This window comes from Eschrichtius robustus, chromosome 10, assembly GCF_028021215.1.
Source record: "Eschrichtius robustus isolate mEscRob2 chromosome 10, mEscRob2.pri, whole genome shotgun sequence".
NCBI classification, from domain to species: domain Eukaryota; kingdom Metazoa; phylum Chordata; class Mammalia; order Artiodactyla; family Eschrichtiidae; genus Eschrichtius; species Eschrichtius robustus.
The window spans coordinates 1462673-1479126 of NC_090833.1; the positions used below are offsets into that span (position 1 = coordinate 1462673).

At 62.4% G+C, this 16454-nt stretch overlaps 1 protein-coding gene across 1 annotated transcript in view; it reads left to right on the top strand.

Annotated features, from left to right (window-relative positions):
- CCDC187 (coiled-coil domain containing 187) overlaps positions 1-15818 on the top strand; it is a 40443-nt gene extending 24625 nt beyond the window's left edge. Inside the window, exons 21-29 of the mRNA XM_068553211.1 lie at positions 4352-4437; positions 5122-5249; positions 6029-6116; positions 7196-7342; positions 8324-8496; positions 10939-11102; positions 11747-11923; positions 13191-14986; positions 15657-15818. Of these exons, the coding sequence (XP_068409312.1) occupies positions 4352-4437; positions 5122-5249; positions 6029-6116; positions 7196-7342; positions 8324-8496; positions 10939-11102; positions 11747-11923; positions 13191-14986; positions 15657-15818 (2921 nt within the window). The remainder of the gene's footprint in view (positions 1-4351; positions 4438-5121; positions 5250-6028; positions 6117-7195; positions 7343-8323; positions 8497-10938; positions 11103-11746; positions 11924-13190; positions 14987-15656) is intronic.
- The last annotated feature ends 636 nt before the right edge of the window (positions 15819-16454 follow it).

The following is a 16454-nucleotide window of genomic DNA, read 5'->3' on the forward strand; positions in this document are numbered from 1 at the left end:
GCCGCGGGGGGCAGCAGGCGGGGGGCCCGGGGAGCCTGAGGCTGGGCCCTCCCCACAGCTAGATGAGTGGAAGCCGGCGCCGGCGCCGGCGCTGGCCCTTGTGGGGCAGCAGGCGGAGCTGGAGGTCTGGGAGACGCAGAAGGCCCTGGGGAGCTGCTCTTGAGACGTGGGCTGCAAGTCAGCCGGCCGACCCTGCCGGGGCTGCCACAGGCTGGCCCCGCTCCCTGCCAAGCCTGTGGAAGGCTGGCGGAGAGCACGGCTCAGGCTGGGGAGGGCGTGCCGAGGAGGGCAGAGCACAGCTGCCCGCAGAGGCTGGAGGAGAGGCTGAAGAGGACGCCCATTTTACAGCAGAAACAGGACTTTTTATCCACTAGTGTCCTGGGGACCCCTGGCTGGGGTGACAGATGACAGTCTGGGCCTCCCACCTGCCCGTGTCCTGGGCTTGTGGGCACCTGAGCTTCGGGCTCTCCATTGAGCTCAGGAGCTGAGGTGTGAGGATCCCCAGGGGGTCTGCCCCAGAAGGGAAGGGGCCGCATCTCCGAGCCCGCCTCTGCCCAGCCCCCCGGCCCAGCAGCGCCCCGTGAAGGGGAAGATGGTACCCAGCCCCGGCGAGGACAGGATGTGTGTGATCTAGCTGCATGTGACGACCCTTCTGGGAAGTGACTCTTTCTTCTCTGGGTCATTGGTCCAGGGACTGTTCATGGGATGTACTCACAGTACATTTAGGGAGGCCTTCCCAGGAGAGCAACCAAACCCCAGGCAGCATGCGCATGCTTGTGCACGTGTGTGTCTGTGTGTGCACGTGCGTGTCTGTGTGCGCACACCTGGCCCCGTTTCCCTTTCTTCCTTCCCCTTCTGCCTGTTTCCAGCATCCCACCTGCTGAGTAATTGTGGCCGCAGCAGCGGAATGCAGAGCTGTGGTTTCCTTCCCAGGTGTCCATGAAGCCGCACTGCAACCCCCCTGCGTCCCATCCCCCAGGTGGTGCTCCAGGCCTGGCCGTGCTCCCTCTGCTGGGCGCCTGCCACCCAACCCCCACCCCTGCCACGTCCCAACAGAGAGGCCCGCCGATGGGGCGACCTGCCCACGGCCACGTGGGGAGCGTGGACCTGGGGTTTGAAACTAAGTGTGTCTGATGCCAGAACCGTGTGGTTGACCATCGGGCAGCACTGCCTCCTGCTCGTAAGGGCAAGCACGGCCCACCATCCCCACCCACCCAAACCTGGGGGCAGTGAGCCTGGATGACAGCAAGAAAGCTTTCGGTTAGACACGCAGTGAAACAGCCCAACAGTGGGGCTGTGGCCGAGTAAGGAAGAGTGCGGGTGGGTCGTCTGCCCTGCTCTGGGACAGAGAGGGTCTCAGCTCCTCCGGCCCGGCTCTGGGACAGACCTGCAGGGTGGCCGTCACCATCTCCCCCAGGTCCTGGTTACAGCCTGTCTCTGCCCCTTGGGGAACAGGCAACCCCACACTCTTCCCAGGTTTGCCGATACGCCCACCTCCGTCCCTCTGAGAGGTTTTCCCTGAGGCCTCTCAAGTGCTGGCCCCATGAATATGCGGCTCACCTCCCCTTACCGCATTTCTGTTGGCAAATAGGGGCCCCTTATATGCAGGTTGTAGGGACAGCGCAGCAAAACCTCTGGGAGTTTGAGCCCTGGCTGAGCCGGTGGGGGCAGACGGTGTGAGCGCACCCCGAGCCGGGCACGTCACTTCCCCGTGAGGCTTTGCTCCTGCGATTGACTTCCAGTTTAATTTCCTCGTGGTCGTATGAGCGTAAATATGTTGAGATGTGGGTCTATCTTGGCAGATGTTCCACGTGCTCTCGAAAAGAAACTCTGGTATTAGGCACATCAGCATTTAGGATTGCCCTGCGCTCTTGGTGGACTGATTCCTTTAAAATTCTCTCCTTATGGAGTAACCCTGTCTGTCCCCAGTGACCCGCTCTGCTCTGCAGCCCGCTGTGTCTGCTACTGATCTAGCCACCCCATCTTCCCCATAACTAGCGCTGGCTGGTCGATCCTTTCCATCCTTCCACTTTTCACTGAGGTGGGGTTCTGTATCTCAGACGTGTTTCTTGGAGGCAGCACCTAGTTGCATCTTGCTCTTTGTCTTATCCAATCCGGCAATCTCCGCCTTTAAACTGGAATGCTTAGCTATTTCCGTTTAACAGAATTATCAGTATTGTTAGGCTGTGAGTCTATCATCTTGCTATTTTCTTTTGTCTCAACTGTCCTTTTTTTTCTTTCCCCTCTTCTGCCTTCTTTTGGATTAAACAAGTTTTTTTTGGTTTGTTTTTATGATTCCATTTTCTCTCTGCTGATGGCTTATGAGCTATAACTTACCTTAGTGGTTGCGTTAGGATTTACAGTGGTACCTGTGGTCTACCTTCACGTGACATTCCACCGGCTCACCTAGTGTAGGAGGCCCTTACAGCCCTCCATTTCTTTTTTTCTGGACTCTAGGCTATTGTGGTCATGCATTTTACTTTATTTTATAATTGCACAATATATTATTTTTTTTTTAATTTTTATTTATTTATTTATTTATTTATGGCTGTGTTGGGTCTTCGTTTCTGTGCGAGGGCTTTCTCTAGTTGCGGCAAGCGGGGGCCACTCTTCATTGCGGTGCGCGGCCTCTCACCACCGCAGCCTCTCTTGCTGCGGAGCACAGGCTCCAGACGCGCAGGCTCAGCAGCTGTGGCTCACGGGCCCAGTTGCTCCGCGGCATGTGGGATCCTCCCAGACCAGGGCTCGAACCCGTGTCCCCTGCATTGGCAGGCAGATTCTCAACCACTGCGCCACCAGGGAAGCCCCGTTGTTATTGTTTTAAACACTCAACAATCTTTTAAAATTTATATATCAGTATATTTATCTAAATGTATATACACACACACGTATGTATATGCATATGTGTATGTATGTGTATGTGTGTGTGTGTGTGTGTATATATATATATATATATATATATATATGTATTTTTCCCATTTCTGGTGCTCTTCATTCCTTGCGGTCACCCAGACTTCCACCTCTGGCATCATTTTCCTTCTGCCTGAAGGACCTCCTTTGACATTTCAGGGAGTGCTGGTCCGCTGGAGACAAATTCTTTTGTTACCGAGTCCAGGCTCATACTGCTCACCCCTCAAAAGACAATACTCGAGAGACAAGTGTTGGTAGAAAGGAAAGGCTGTTTCATCCCGAAGGCCAGCAACTGGGGGGAGAAGGCAGACTCATGTCCAAAGGCCAACTCCCCATTGCCTATCGAGGGGCAAGAGCTTTTTTTTTTTTTTGGCCACACTGCATGGCATGTGGCTCTTACCCAGACCAGGATTGAACCCCGTTCCCCCTGCAGTAGGAGTGCAGAGTCTTAACCACTAGACTGCCAGGGAAATCCCAAAGGGCAAGAGCTTATAAAGGGGAGCTTCAGGGGTAGGCGGAGGGAGGGGGCTACGTGCAGAGCAGCACGGTCAGTTCCGATGATCAGCTTGAAATTAGTCACGTGGTGGTCTCATCAGCATCATCTTGATTGCTTCTTATTTTATTTTTATTTTTTGGCTGCGTTGGGTCCTCGTTGCTCAGCACGGGCCCTCTCTTAGTTGCGGCAAGCAGGGGCCACTCTTCGCTGCGGCGCACGGGCCTCTCACTGCAGTGGCTTCTCTTGTTGTGGAGCACGGGCTCTAGAGCGCAGGCTCAGTAGTTGTGGCGCACGGGCCCAGCTGCTCCGTGGCATGTGGGATCCTCCCACACCAGGGCTCAAACCCGTATCCCCTGCATTGGCAGGCAGATTCTCAACCACTGCGCCACCAGGGAAGCCCTGGATTGCTTTAGGTACAGTTAATCCTCAGTTCCAGGGTCGGTTTGTTCCCATTTCCTTGAGGCCAGTTCTCAGAATTGCGGCAGCTTATGTCCCGGCTACAGCCTGGTCATCATGTAGTTAACTTCTTCCACCCGGCGGGGGTTTCAGTATCTATAAGACAGCTCACAGGATACGGCTCAGAATATGATCTATAGCCCTTGAGGAGGAACTAAAGGTCCTCGACTTTGTTTAATGACTAAACTATTATTATTTTGTCCTGTTTGACTACTTTCCTTTGCTTCCACATTTTCTCACTTCTCTGATTAAATTTATTCTTTGACAAAATTTTTCTACAGACAAAAGGCAGGCCAAGGACATGGCGGGGAAGGACCATAGGGTCCTGCTCTGTTTCATGGCCTCTTGAAGATTTGGCGTGAAGGTTATGTGTGTGTGTGGAGGGTGGGCATTAGGCAGCCCAGACATCCCAGCTCTGTGAGGTCCTCTTGTAAAAAAAGGCCCCTGGAGCCCCTACGTGACCTGACCACGCCTGCTTTCTGTCCTCAGAGCCTGTGCAGGAACGGAAACCAGACCAGAGCCCCTCCCGGCTGCCCCTGGCCAGGCTCCACCCTTGGGACAACCCCATCCTCCAGGTACAGGAGAGGTCCCTGGGGGAGGGGCACGCAAGTGGGACCCAGTGGTGGCACTGGCACTGGGTATCAGACCCAATCCTCCCTCAGCTGCCTGGGGCCATCAGGCGTTGAGGCCCACCTCTCCTAGAGCCTGCACCCAGGGGCCTCCACTGCAGGTCCTGGGCTGAGGGGGGCTCTCCCTGCCGTGGGTACCACCCACCCTTCCAACTGATATCTGCTCAAGCCCCTTCCTCACGCCTGCGGTGGCAGGTGACGGGCAGGCATTTCAGCAGGTGTTTCGGGCTGGGCTGGCCGGGGCAGTGCTGGTTGCACATTTCAGGGAGGGTGGCCCAGCCTTTCCTGACCCTTCTAGAGCACAAACAAGGGCCTGACTTGGGCGCGGGGCCAAGACGATGAGAACCCCGCCCTGCCTTCGGGAGCCAACAGTCGGGAGGCGGGGTGGTACCCTGCCCCGGGAAGGGGGGCGCAACATGGGGAAGAATGAGGCAGCCAGTCCGGGAAGGCTCCCTGGAGGCGGCAGCCTCCTCCCTGGGCTGCGTGCTGCTCCCACTCGGTGAGACTGGTCTCCAAGCGGCCTGGAAGCTCAGAGGTGGTGACGCGGCCCGGTCGTCTGCCCCACCGTAGTGGAGCCAGACGAGGCCTCAGGGCCCGGCGCCCGCACAGTTCAGCCACTTCACGCTCCAGATGCTGGAGCAACGCCTGCGGGAAGAAGAGCTGCGCGCGCAGCACCAGGCCGCGCTGCTGCGCCTGCGCGAGAAGGCGCTCGAAGAGAAGACGCGCGCCGAGCTGGCCTGGCTGGAGCATCGGCGAGGGTGAGCGCATGCGCGCCGCGCCGGCCCCGCCCGCGGTCCTCCTCGCCGCGGCACTCGGGGGAAAGGGCTGCTGCGTACGGTAATCCATAGTCCCACCTCTCTGAAATAATCTCTGCTCATTGTCCAGTCTGTCTTGACAGCTCTTGTTGATGCAAATGCACACATGTCTAGTTAAACAGCATTGGGAATAGACGCACGTATTGTTTGTAACTTGAGTTTTCTTAGAGATAACACAATCGCCCTAGCCAGCACCTATAAGCTGGACCTCCGGGGGTGTCTCCAACTTTGTGTCGTGAGATGTGAACATCCCAGAGGCGATTTCCTTAAGGTAGATTCCTGGAAGTGGAATTGTTGTCAATGAGAAAGCATTTCTTAAAGCTTCTCGATATTCCCGTGTTGGTCTCCGAATAGGTCCTTCCGGTTAAGATCACCGGCAGTTTACGGTCATGCCGGGCTGTGGGTCTTCTATTCCATGATGGCTGCCCGCTCCATCCCCATCCTCTGGCTGGGCGGGGGCACCAGGGTGGGAGGCACTGCCCTCCCTTCCTCTCTCAGGCCCAAAGGTGGTCGTGAGGGGTGGGAAGACTGACAGCCTGGGCTGGGGCCCTCAGACCACCCGGGGCTCCCCGCCTGCCCACGCACGGCCGCTTCCTCCCAGTGCCCTGCTGTGGGAAGAGGGCATGCCAGGTCCACCTGGACCGCCAGACCTCGCCAGGCCTGCGGTTTTCACACCTGCTTGCTGGACCCAAGGTCAGCAGTCAGTCCATCTCCTCTCCCAGGTATCTGAATAGCACCGGCAGCTATGCAGCGCTGATGGCCTCGGCGGAGAAGCAGCACCAGGCCCTCAGCAACCTTGAGCGGGAGCTGGTAAGGGCTGGATCCACCCGGGCCAACACCGAGGGGGGGTCCCGCTGCCCTACTGGGGCTGGGAACGTGAGCACAGCGGCTGGGCCTCTCCAAGACTCATTATGGGAAATCTACAGCAGTGTGTGTTTCGTGGGGCTGCGGGAGGGGCTGGCACAGCCAGCACTGACGGGGCTGCCTGTGCCTGACCTCAGAGGGGATTCCCAGCTGCTCTGAGCCCAGTTTCCTCAACTGGAAAATGGGGTCAGGGGCCACTGCACCGGTGTCCTTTCCTTTTGGTTTCCTGACACTCCGTGGGGTGGAGGCTGGCGGTCATGGTCTTTATACAGATGAAGAAACTGGGGCTGGGGCTGGCCTTCCTTGGGGACCCTCAGCTGGGAAGTGAGGGGTGGTGGTGGACTTGACCTCCATCCTAGATGGCCTGTGTGGACAGGGGAGGTGGGGTGGTAGGCGTGGGACGTTCCAGGCAGAGGGGGCATTGGGAGGAGGGCAGGGAACTGCAAAGGGGCTCAGAAGGGGTCCAGTTATCAAATGAGGGGGTGACCCTGGGGTCCTGTGTTGCAGGAGGAGACACTGGTGGACTCGGTCTGGGCCCCTGGCCACTGGGGCGAGGGGCCCAGCCCTGCTGAGCCTCAGTTTCCTCCTGTGACCTGTGACGGCTGTCACCTCCCACGGGGGGCGTGCTCCTGGCAGGGAGGTTCTGCCGAGGAGTGTGCCGTCAGAGACACAGCAGGGGCGAGTCGGGGACGGTTTAGCAAAGGGACAGAGCCCAGCACCTGGCGAGGGAGGGCTGTAGGGGTTAGGGCAGGGGTGCAGCCAGCCTGTGCCAGCCTCGCTCGGGGGCGCCCGGGGAACACCTGCCTTCCCTCCTGCCGGAGTCTCCTGTTGGCCAAACCCAAGAGAGGGCCAAAGTGCGTGGGGCCTCCTGGCTGAGCAGGGTGAGAAGGGCAGGGGCATCTGGAGGGGCACAGGGAGCGTCCCCGCACAGCGCCAGAGCCGGGCTTTCCCCCCGACACTCCTCCCCGTCCAGCATGTGCCGGGCCGGGGGGTCATGCTGCCGTTTTCTCCTCCGGTGGGTTCAGAGGGAGATCCGGTTCCTGCGGAACATCCAGCTGTTCTCCCGCCAAGAGAAGAAGCTTCTCCTGCAGCATCAGAAGGACGTCCCCTCCTTGCAGAGGTCCACGGCCCTCTCGCGGCAGGAGCTTCAGGCCCGGAGCAGGCTGCCTCAGGTGGGTGCTCTCGCCTGGCCTGGGGGCTCGGCCCCTGGCCAGGAAACGCTTGTCACCCGGCTGCTTTGTGGGAATGTGCGAGTCCCTTGTAAAAACATCCGCGACCCAGAGTGGAAAGGGACTCTGGAGGGGTCAGGGGGAGGGCGGGAGGGGCGGCAAAGCGGGTTTCCTGAACTAGGCGGCCCTGGCCGGGCCCTGGAGGAGGAACCAGACCCCCAGTGGTTGGAAGGTGCTCCAGGCCCGGAGGTGGGGGGCCCGGGGGGAAGGGGGGTGGGGAGGCTGGAGGGGGGCGGGGCCAGGGCTTTACTCAGCACCTGGGGGCAGTGGTGGAGGAGGGGGCCGTGCAGACCGGTAGGGGGCCGAGGCAGGAAAGAGCATGGCCTGGGCCCCTCGGAGAGGCCAGCCCCTTGGGAGCCCTGAGCAGCAAGGGCGTCCTGGCTCCTGCTGCCCATTCCTGCCGCTGTCGCGTGAAGGAGGCTGTGTGGACGCAGGTCGGGTGCCTGTCCCCAGGCTGAGCATCTGTCCTGTAAGTTAGGGATGCCGACGGTCTCACCTGGCGGGGGGAGGGTGGAGTGGGCGGGGTTCTGTGAAGCAGCTGGGGTAGGTTAGCAGTTGCGCTGTTCACCTGCACGGATGACCGCCAGATCGGGGTGCTGCCTGCCCCAGGACAGCCTGCAGGAGGGGGCCCCAGGGCTGCCGGATTCCTCAGCCCCGCTTCCGGCTCCAGCTCAGGGACCTGGGCGTCCTCAGGCAAGGACCCCCCAGCTCTGGGCCTCGTGTCTGCACCTGACGGGGACCGTTAGCAACAGGCTGTGGGGCTCCTGCGAGTCAAGGGCCCCCTGTTCCAGCCAGGTGCCCACTCTCGGGAGTGCGCTGTCCACCGTGCCCCCGGCCGCCCTGCCCCGCCTGCTGCCCGTGAAGCCTGCCTCCCGCTTTTCCTAAGAGGAGATGGGCCAGCTCGCTCTGTGCCGTTTCTCATAGAGTTCCAGCCCCGACGTCAAGGCCGCTCGGGAGGAGGGCCCTGGGACAAGCCAGCAGCCGGAGGGGCCCGCCCAGGCCTCCTCGCGCCCCCCGCGCACCCCGACACCGCACAGGCCTGGCAGCCCTGGCAGCCACCGCCCCCGGAGGAGCCCCGAGAACCCGCAAGTCCCGCAGTGAGTGGTCGGGGGCAGCCCTGGTCCTGGTGCTCGCCATTAAAAGCCTTTCCTGTGCTGCGTGGCCACTGTGTCACAGCTGCTGGGCCCTGCACACCTGGCCCTGCCAAGGGGAGGAGGGGCAGGGGCATCGGGGGCCCTGGCTCTGCTGGCCGGCCCTCAGGGCTGTGGGCAGAGGCCAGAGCGGCCCTGACCCAGTGGGAGGAGCACAGGCAGATTCTGGCACAGTCCCAGCTGTGCCACTGGCCCTGCTGTGTCCTCCCCTCTCTGAGCCCGTTTCCTCATCTGCTGAATGGGGACAGGGGTGCCACCATCCCCGGGCTGCTGTAGGGCACAGTGCGACAGAGCAGGTAGACCGGCCTGGCTGGAGGACAGAGGGTGGTGCGTGTGTGGCCACCCCGCTGCTGGGCACGCCCCTTCGAGACTGGCATGGGCTGCTCTCCCGGCCGGGGCGGCTTGGCCTTCTCCCGCAGGCCTGGCCTCGGGGCTACTGGCCCTGGTTTGCAGCAGAAGAGCCTCTCCTGGCAAGTGAGAGGGGCCCGGCCCAGGCTCAGTCATCTGGGGCAGGGGCTGGGGGTCCTGGTGTGGGCGGAAGCGGAGCTGCTTTTGCCATGAAGAGTTTCCTGATGACCCCGCACCGGCACCACCTCCTTCCCTTCCATCTTAATTAAAATGGCCCCGGGAGGCCCTTTTTCCTCCTAGCAAGCTTCAAAGTCCCCCAGGGCTGGCCGCCTGCCAGACTCTAATCCGAGCACTGCCCACCCCGAAGCAACAGCCTGGGGGTGAGGACACAGAAGGCAGCCCCCATCCTGGAAAGGGGCTCATCCCCCAAGAGTGGCCTTCGCAGGGAACCCACCAGCCCTTGGAGGCACCACTGCTGTCCAGCGGCCCCCTTCCAACACGGGGGGCCCGTTTTCATGCCTCCCCCAAGAAAGGGGGTCATCGCCCACTCAGCCCCCGGCCCGAGCTCCACTCTGCCGCTCTCTGAGAGCGCTTCCATGCATTGATCTACAATTCACGTTGCTATTGATCGCCCACCCCAGGAATCTCTGAAAGGCTTCCCTGGATTGACTGGACCCTCTTGGTACCCGAGAGTTAGTTTGTAGCACTGGGCGGGGAGGGCCGCTCGCCCCACGGTCAAGGTCGTGGGGTACCCGGCTCCTGTGCTCTTCTCGTCACACCAGTGATGCAAGTCAGAAGGAGAGAAGAACTGTGCATTTACCAAGAGGCTTCAGAGCACCTGGAACCCACCACGAGAGGGTGACTTTATGTTCCCAGGAGGTCCTGTGGCACGGAGGAACAAGGACCGGGTGTACTTCGTTCTTTCGTTCCTTCAAGAGAAGCTCAATGGGGCTCCGAGCGGGTCGGGCCAGGGTGCATCCATGAACCAGCGCTTGTGGGGCCCCTCCCCTCCCCAGCCCCCCAGGATGCCCTGGGCTCCCGGCCTGAGAGCCCGTGTGTGTGTGGGGAGGGTTGGTGGAGGGGTGATAAGCCTTTAAGAGGGCAGGGGGCAGGGCCTCTCATTCCGGTTCTCCTCGGCCTGGTTCTGGGCCCGGGCACAGCCCCTTCCCTTCCTCTGCATCCTTGCTCCGGGGGGCCAGGCGGGCCCGGGTGAGGCCCTGCATCTGGACACACTGGTGCTGACAGGTGCCCACCAGGTCCTGCCCCAGCGAGGTTGGAGCTGCAGCCCCTGAGCCGTCTCCTCCTTCAAAGGCCCGAGACACGGCTTCTCGGCTCTGAGATGGCCCTCAGCCCGCACTCCCCTGTCCACAACCTGACATGAGTGTGAATCCCAGGGGGGACGCTCAGGGCCACCCTGGGGAGAGCAGCGAGCTGTGTCCAGTTGCGGCATGTGCCTGGGGAGAAAGGGAACAGAAGGAACGCCCAGCTGCACCTGAGAGAGCTGCGGAATGTTCTAGAACAGGCCTCCCTGGGGGCATGACCTTAAATCCAGGAGGAATCAGGAGACCTGGCAGCCCTGCTCCCCAGCCCCCTCCTTGAGGCTGTGACAGGGTGGTTTCTTGCTGCCCGTCCATGTGCCCAGAACTCAGGTGGGACCAGCAGGCACATGCGGTGCTGGCCCTCGGGCCAGCGGTCAGGCTCCACGCTGAAGTCCTAAGGGGGCCGGGGTCTGCCCTGCCCTGTGCTGGGGCACAGACGGAGTCTCCCTCCCACCACGCCCCGTGACATGCCCGCGCCTCGACACCCCAGCAGTGGCCCCATTTGGGGATGTGGGCCCTGCTTGGGAAGTGGCCGGGCAGGGAGGGGCCGGGACCCATCTTCCTTTGCCCCTGTGCTGACTGCTCGGCCTCCGACCGCAGCTGTCCCCTGGATGTGACGTGTTGTTCCACTTGTGGAACGTTCTGGTCAGGGCTGGTCACCTGGGGGTGGGGGCAGTGCAGCCTGGGTGGGCAGTTACCACCACCCCACACTGCCTTGCAGCCTACTCACCGAGCAGGAGGACAGGACACCCCCCTGGGCAGCTTCGGCTGAGGACAGTCACCTGCAGCCTCCGAGGCTGGCGTGGGGAGAGGACACACCCGTGGGCAGCGGCCGGCCTGACGCTGGAGGCCAGCTGGCGGAGAGCCACGGCCACATGGGCCAAGGTAACCAGGCAGGGCAGCAGCAGTGGCAGCCGAGGACAGATGCCACCCCCTCGGTGGGCCCCGGCAGCTCGCGGCAGCATCAGGCTCAGGGTCAGACAGACCTGCGTCCTGGTGGGCCTGGCCCGAGCTGCGTGATGGGGGCGACCCCGGCCTCTCTGTCCCTGTGTCTGAGCGCACAGGGCCCTGCCGGAGGGCCACCCGAGCACACCTCGGCCAACATTTTCAGACAGTGGGGGTGGGCTGGGGGCGGGTGAGGCCACCCAGACTGGGCGCTACTGCTCCCAGTGGGTACGACTGCTCGGAACAGCCGGCCGGGCTGTGGACTGTTGTCAGGCTGGTCCCCCGGCCCACAGACCTGCCCAAGAACACACCAGAAAAACTAACATAAAGAGGGCCCTACATTTTAAATGATGTTTCTAAAGCTTTTCCTGGGTCCTCACATCCGTAACTATCCAAAAAGAGGATACTTTTAGGAGCAGGTAACCACGTGTTTTTCTGTCCTCATTCTAACCAAATACAAGCAGGTGTTGTGGCTGTTTTGAACTTCAAGGCTGTTTTCCCGTGGCTTCAGAATTCCGGGACCCCGTGTCCTCTGCGTCCTGCGTTCTGCGCCTGTCGGCGCTAACAGCCTCTGTGCCTCCTAGGAGACCCCCAGACCAAGCCCAGCCCCCAGCCAGCAAGGGAGAAGACCCAGGCTCCGACAGGAAGCCGAGCATCAAACTTCCAGGGCCAGAGCCGACACTCACCAAGCGCAGGGGGTCCCCTCAGCCCCCGGGAAGCCAGTGTGAGTCTAGGCTTGGCCCTGCGCTCACCGCAGGCTGGTGGGGGCCTGGCCTTGCTCTGCTGGGCCCTCCCGTGTGCCTTTGGGTGGGGGGGGGGATGCGTGTTGTCGCCTCGTCCATCAGGTGAAAGTGTTGACCCCTTCCAGCTGGATCTGTCCGTTGACAGGTCTTTGGAGCTCACTGGGAGGAGCGGTGTCTGATGAGTGGGGGTCTCCGTGGCCCTCTTTGGGGGTCGGCCTGTGTTCCTTACTGTGGTCACAAGAGCACAGGGGCTGTGTCCACAGCTACGGGACACGGACTGATGTCCAGCAGAGGGGGCCACACCCTGACCGTGGCATTTCTCCAAAGTGTTTCCAGCAGGTGGTTGAAGGCAGCGGGAGCCGAGCTGGGTCGGAACTGGGGTTGGGCTTTGCCAGCAGCCCCGTGGAGGAGCCCGTCACCGTGGAAAGCTGCTCAGGGGAGCAGAGGTGTGAGGCCTGGCGGGCTGCTCGGGCTGGTGGGGCCCTGGGGCCTGGAGACGGTTTGGCCAGAACATCCTGCCCTCTTGCCGAGAGACCCTCACTCCCTGCTGGTGCCCCTCGTGCTGGGCTAGGCCCACCGCGCACCCCAGCCCATGCCCACGTCCTCTCGAATCTGACCCCCCCTTTGGAAACAAAGATGCCACCTGATGAATCGGCCCAAGATCCTGGGTGGGGGCAGTATGAGGGGTCCCTCCAGGGAGCACTGCCTCTGAGTCTCTCAGATGGTGACTCCTCAGCTACCTAACCCAGTGCGGACTGAGGCCAGAGCCCCCCTGAAGACAGGTCCCACTCAGGGAGCCCTGGCCTCTGACGGCCACCTCCCTCTGGGGGCAGACGGCTGGCAGGCAGGTTTTTCAAGCATCTGCGGTAGCTGAAGGCCCCCTGCGGAGACTCTGGGCCCCAGGGAGGAGGCTGGAAGACGGGGCTCCCTCCTGGGGACCCCCCAGGACGTCATGATGTGCTTGCAGGGTAGAGACCAGTTGGCAGGAGGACCCCCGTGCCCCTTCTTCCCTCCAGAAGGCTGCCCAGCTGACCGCCTCTCCAGGTGACGCCCCTGCCCCTTGCATGAGGACCAGTCCCCATGTAAGGGGACCAGCTTCTCAGTCGGAGCCAGCCTGCTCCTACAGCCCCTGCCTCCCCACTGTTTGGACACTCTGCCTCTGCCGGGGGTTTTGATCCACTGGTCTAGGGGCTGTGAGGTGTGGGCCCTGCCCTTCCCAGTGTTGGGGGGATGTCCTCAGCGTAGAAGGTGGTGACATCATCCCTGAACTCTCCTCTCTCTGCAGCAGCTGCAGCAGCCAAGGTGGTGGCACCCCCCGCCCAGCACGAGGGCAGCCCCCTGGCCCAGCTCATGGAACCCTTGGACCTGGGCTCCGAGTCTGAGTCTGGTCCCAGCACTTGCTCGGGGACTTCGGGGTCTTCAGCACGGTCCCCCACCCCCTGCTCAGGGAGCAGCCCGTCGTGTCCCTCCCTCCAGGAGTTTCAGAAAGCATCCGCCATCCTGGTCCAGCTCTCCGAGAGCTCCGTCTCCTTGTCGGATGGGGAAGCCGGGGACACCCCGGGCGCAGACCTCAGCCGGTCTGGGGGCCTCTCTGCTGGAGGCTCCTGGGGGTTCCACTGGGGCGGAGGGCCGGAGACCTGGGAGGGGCTGAAGGGCAGCGGGGCCCTTTCCCTGCGGGGCTCCTGCGCTGGGGCGGGCGGTCCGGAGCCAGCAGGGGGGCTCCCCAGCACCCCGTCTCCGCGGTCGGGCTCAGAGCTGTCCGAGGCATCCAGCGAGGTCTGGGACCCGGAGGGCCTGAGGGAGCCTGGTGCCGGTGCTGGACTAGCCCCAGGGTGCTGCTTGCCCACAGGGGGCTCATCCCACCTGGAACACGCTGGGGGGCCCCTTGTCCTGCCTCCCTTCTTGGGCCCAGGGGAGGGGCAGGAAGGTTCTGGAACCAGTGGGAGCCCGACTAGTGGATCAAACGCAGGAAAAGCCAAAGGGAGGTCCCCAGAGGCTGCCAACCCAACATTCCCATCCCAAACCTCTTCCTCTGGTGACTTACACTTGTCCCTTTCCTTTCCTTCGGGGACCTCGGCCTCTGAAGGGGCAGAGTTGGGCCAAAGAGGAGAGACGGGGCCTCCACTGGCCTCAGCTGGCTGCCCGGAGGGGCCCTGGGGTGCCCGCCCGAGTCCATCCACTGACGGGAAACCCCTACAGGCCCCATCTGAGCCTGAGGTCCCGGGGAGCCCACGGGCTCCTCCTGGGGCCCCCGGTGGGCCGGCAGCCCTGACAGCCGAGAGCCGGGCACCTGGGTGTGGGGAGAGCAGAGCCCCCTCTGTCCTGGAGGAAGCCTGCCCTCCCTTGGCCAGAGGCGTCTTGACTGAGATCCTGTCCCCCGTCCGTGAGGTGCTGTCCTACGGCAGTGCCGACCTCCCGTCCTCCACCCACTGGGACACCCGCCTCCCTCCTCCGCTTCCCATCCTCCCAGCAGACAGTGAGGCCGACCCTGCCAGGGCCCACTCAGAAGACTTCCCTTCCCCGCCGGAAGATGCCGAGTGTCCTGGGGGCTCGTGGCGCACCCCAGGGGAAGACGCCCCTATCATCACGGGAGAGCTGCCCTCCTTGTCTGAGGAGGGCCCGCCTGAGCCACTGTCCCCGGGGCCCCAGGAGTCGGGGTTCTGCCTGGGGGTGGCCGGACAGGGCAGAAGCCTTGGGGACGAATTGGGTGAATCCAGTTCTGTTGGGAGGGACCAGGCCATGGGTGGCCGGTGGTCTGAACCGCTCAGCTGGCTAGGGTCCCCCTTGTGTGGGAGCACAGGTGATGCCCCGGGGGGGCTCCCAAGGCTGTCAGCACAGCCCCCAACCCTATCCAGAGTGGCCTGTGTGGCTGGGGACAGTCTGGCAGCTGGTGACCCAGGGCTGTCCGGCTCTGGGCGGGGGGACCCAGCTCCGGGTTTGGGCTCAGGCCTCCGTGCTGACCTCCCGGGTGTGGAGAGAGCCGAGGTGGTGGATCTGGTCTCCACCCAGCTCACCAGAAGGATCCTGTGCGACACGCTGGCCGAGCTCTCAGAGGCAGCCTGGCAGCGGAGGGGCCGGTGGGTGCCAGTTGTGTCGCCTGGGCTCACACAGCGGCCACTGGGCAGTCATGGGGAAGACAGGACTTCTGAGAAGACGGGGGGTGGGTGCTCTGGTGACACAGATGTCTGTGATGTTGTCGTGATTGCGTGTGAGGCCGTGTGCACGTGTGAGCATTGGGGGTGGGGGGGGCGGCTTCAGGAAGCCTGGACTTGCCCTGGGCAGGGCCACGCTGCAGAGCAGTCACCTGCGGATGGCCATCTGATACAGGGCCATCGATTGGACATAGACTGCAAATTGGCTCTGACCCAGAGAGATTAAGGTAAAAGGATGTGCAGGTGCGTCCGGAGCTGGTTGGCCAAGAAAGGCGCAGAGGTCACGGACTTGAGGGAGACGGTCCCAAGGAGCCAGGCAAGGAGCAGCTCCCACGGATGAACTTGGAGGCCATGTGCCAGGACAGGGTGCCGTGGGCCTCAGCAAAGGCCAAGAGAGAGGCTTTGGTGGGTCGCGGAGGCCAGGTGCTGAGTCTGGGGTCACGCCTGCACTGACATGCACCTCAGCTTTGCCTCATTGGGAAACCATCCATGGAGATGTTTGCCTGCTTCTGACTTATGAAGGCCAAGGGCCTGGTGCCTCCATGGTGTCCAGCCAATAACTTGGGGCTGGGAGATCAGTGTGTGTCCCCTGTGTGCAGATCAGAGGAGGTGGCAGCTCAGGGGCAGAAGTTCACTTCACCTGTGGCCAGCCAACCCTCCGGCCCGTCCTCTGGGGGTGGGTGGGCCCCGGCCTCCCCGAGGGTGCTCAGGACGCCTCGCGGAAGAAACAAAAGCCCGTTGCCCGGCAGGCCATCGAATGAGCCCTCTGCGACGCAGCAAGGCCCCGGAGGGTTCCAAGGGCTTTGGCGTGTGGGCCCCTGCACGAGGTGCTCCTACAGGGACGTCCCTCGGGCCACACGGGCCTCCAGGTGTCCCCTGACAAGAGTGCCTGCCTCTCTCAGCACGAGACTCGGGCAGGCGTCCAGGAAATTAATGTTGATTCAAGCATAAAGATGATTTCCTGTAGGAAGGAAGTGGGGAGGGGCTGAGCTGGGAGGACAAGGCGAGACCGCTGGGTGCAGGCGCTCGGGGACGGGGCCCTCAGTAGGCCGGGCAGGTTGGCCCTGGGGCTGGCTCAGTGTAAGGACCAGGGCAGCTGACCTTCACGGGCTGAAGGACAGGCCACCGCAGCACCGACCTCTACCCACAGCAGCCATCCCACAAGCCGCTGATGGGCTCTGAGGGGTCCCTGCAGCCCACCCCTCACCCAGAGCAGCCCTGCAGAAGCACAGGCGCCAGGGCACAGACTCGGACAGTGGCCGGCCCTGGTATCCTGTCTGCCAGTTCCCTGAGTGTTGTCTGCGGCCACAGTGGGGGCCTGTGCCCCGCCTTCCCCAGGATGAGCAGAAAGCTGGATAGTGTGTGTGTTGGTTCTAACGTGAGAGCACATCTGAGCT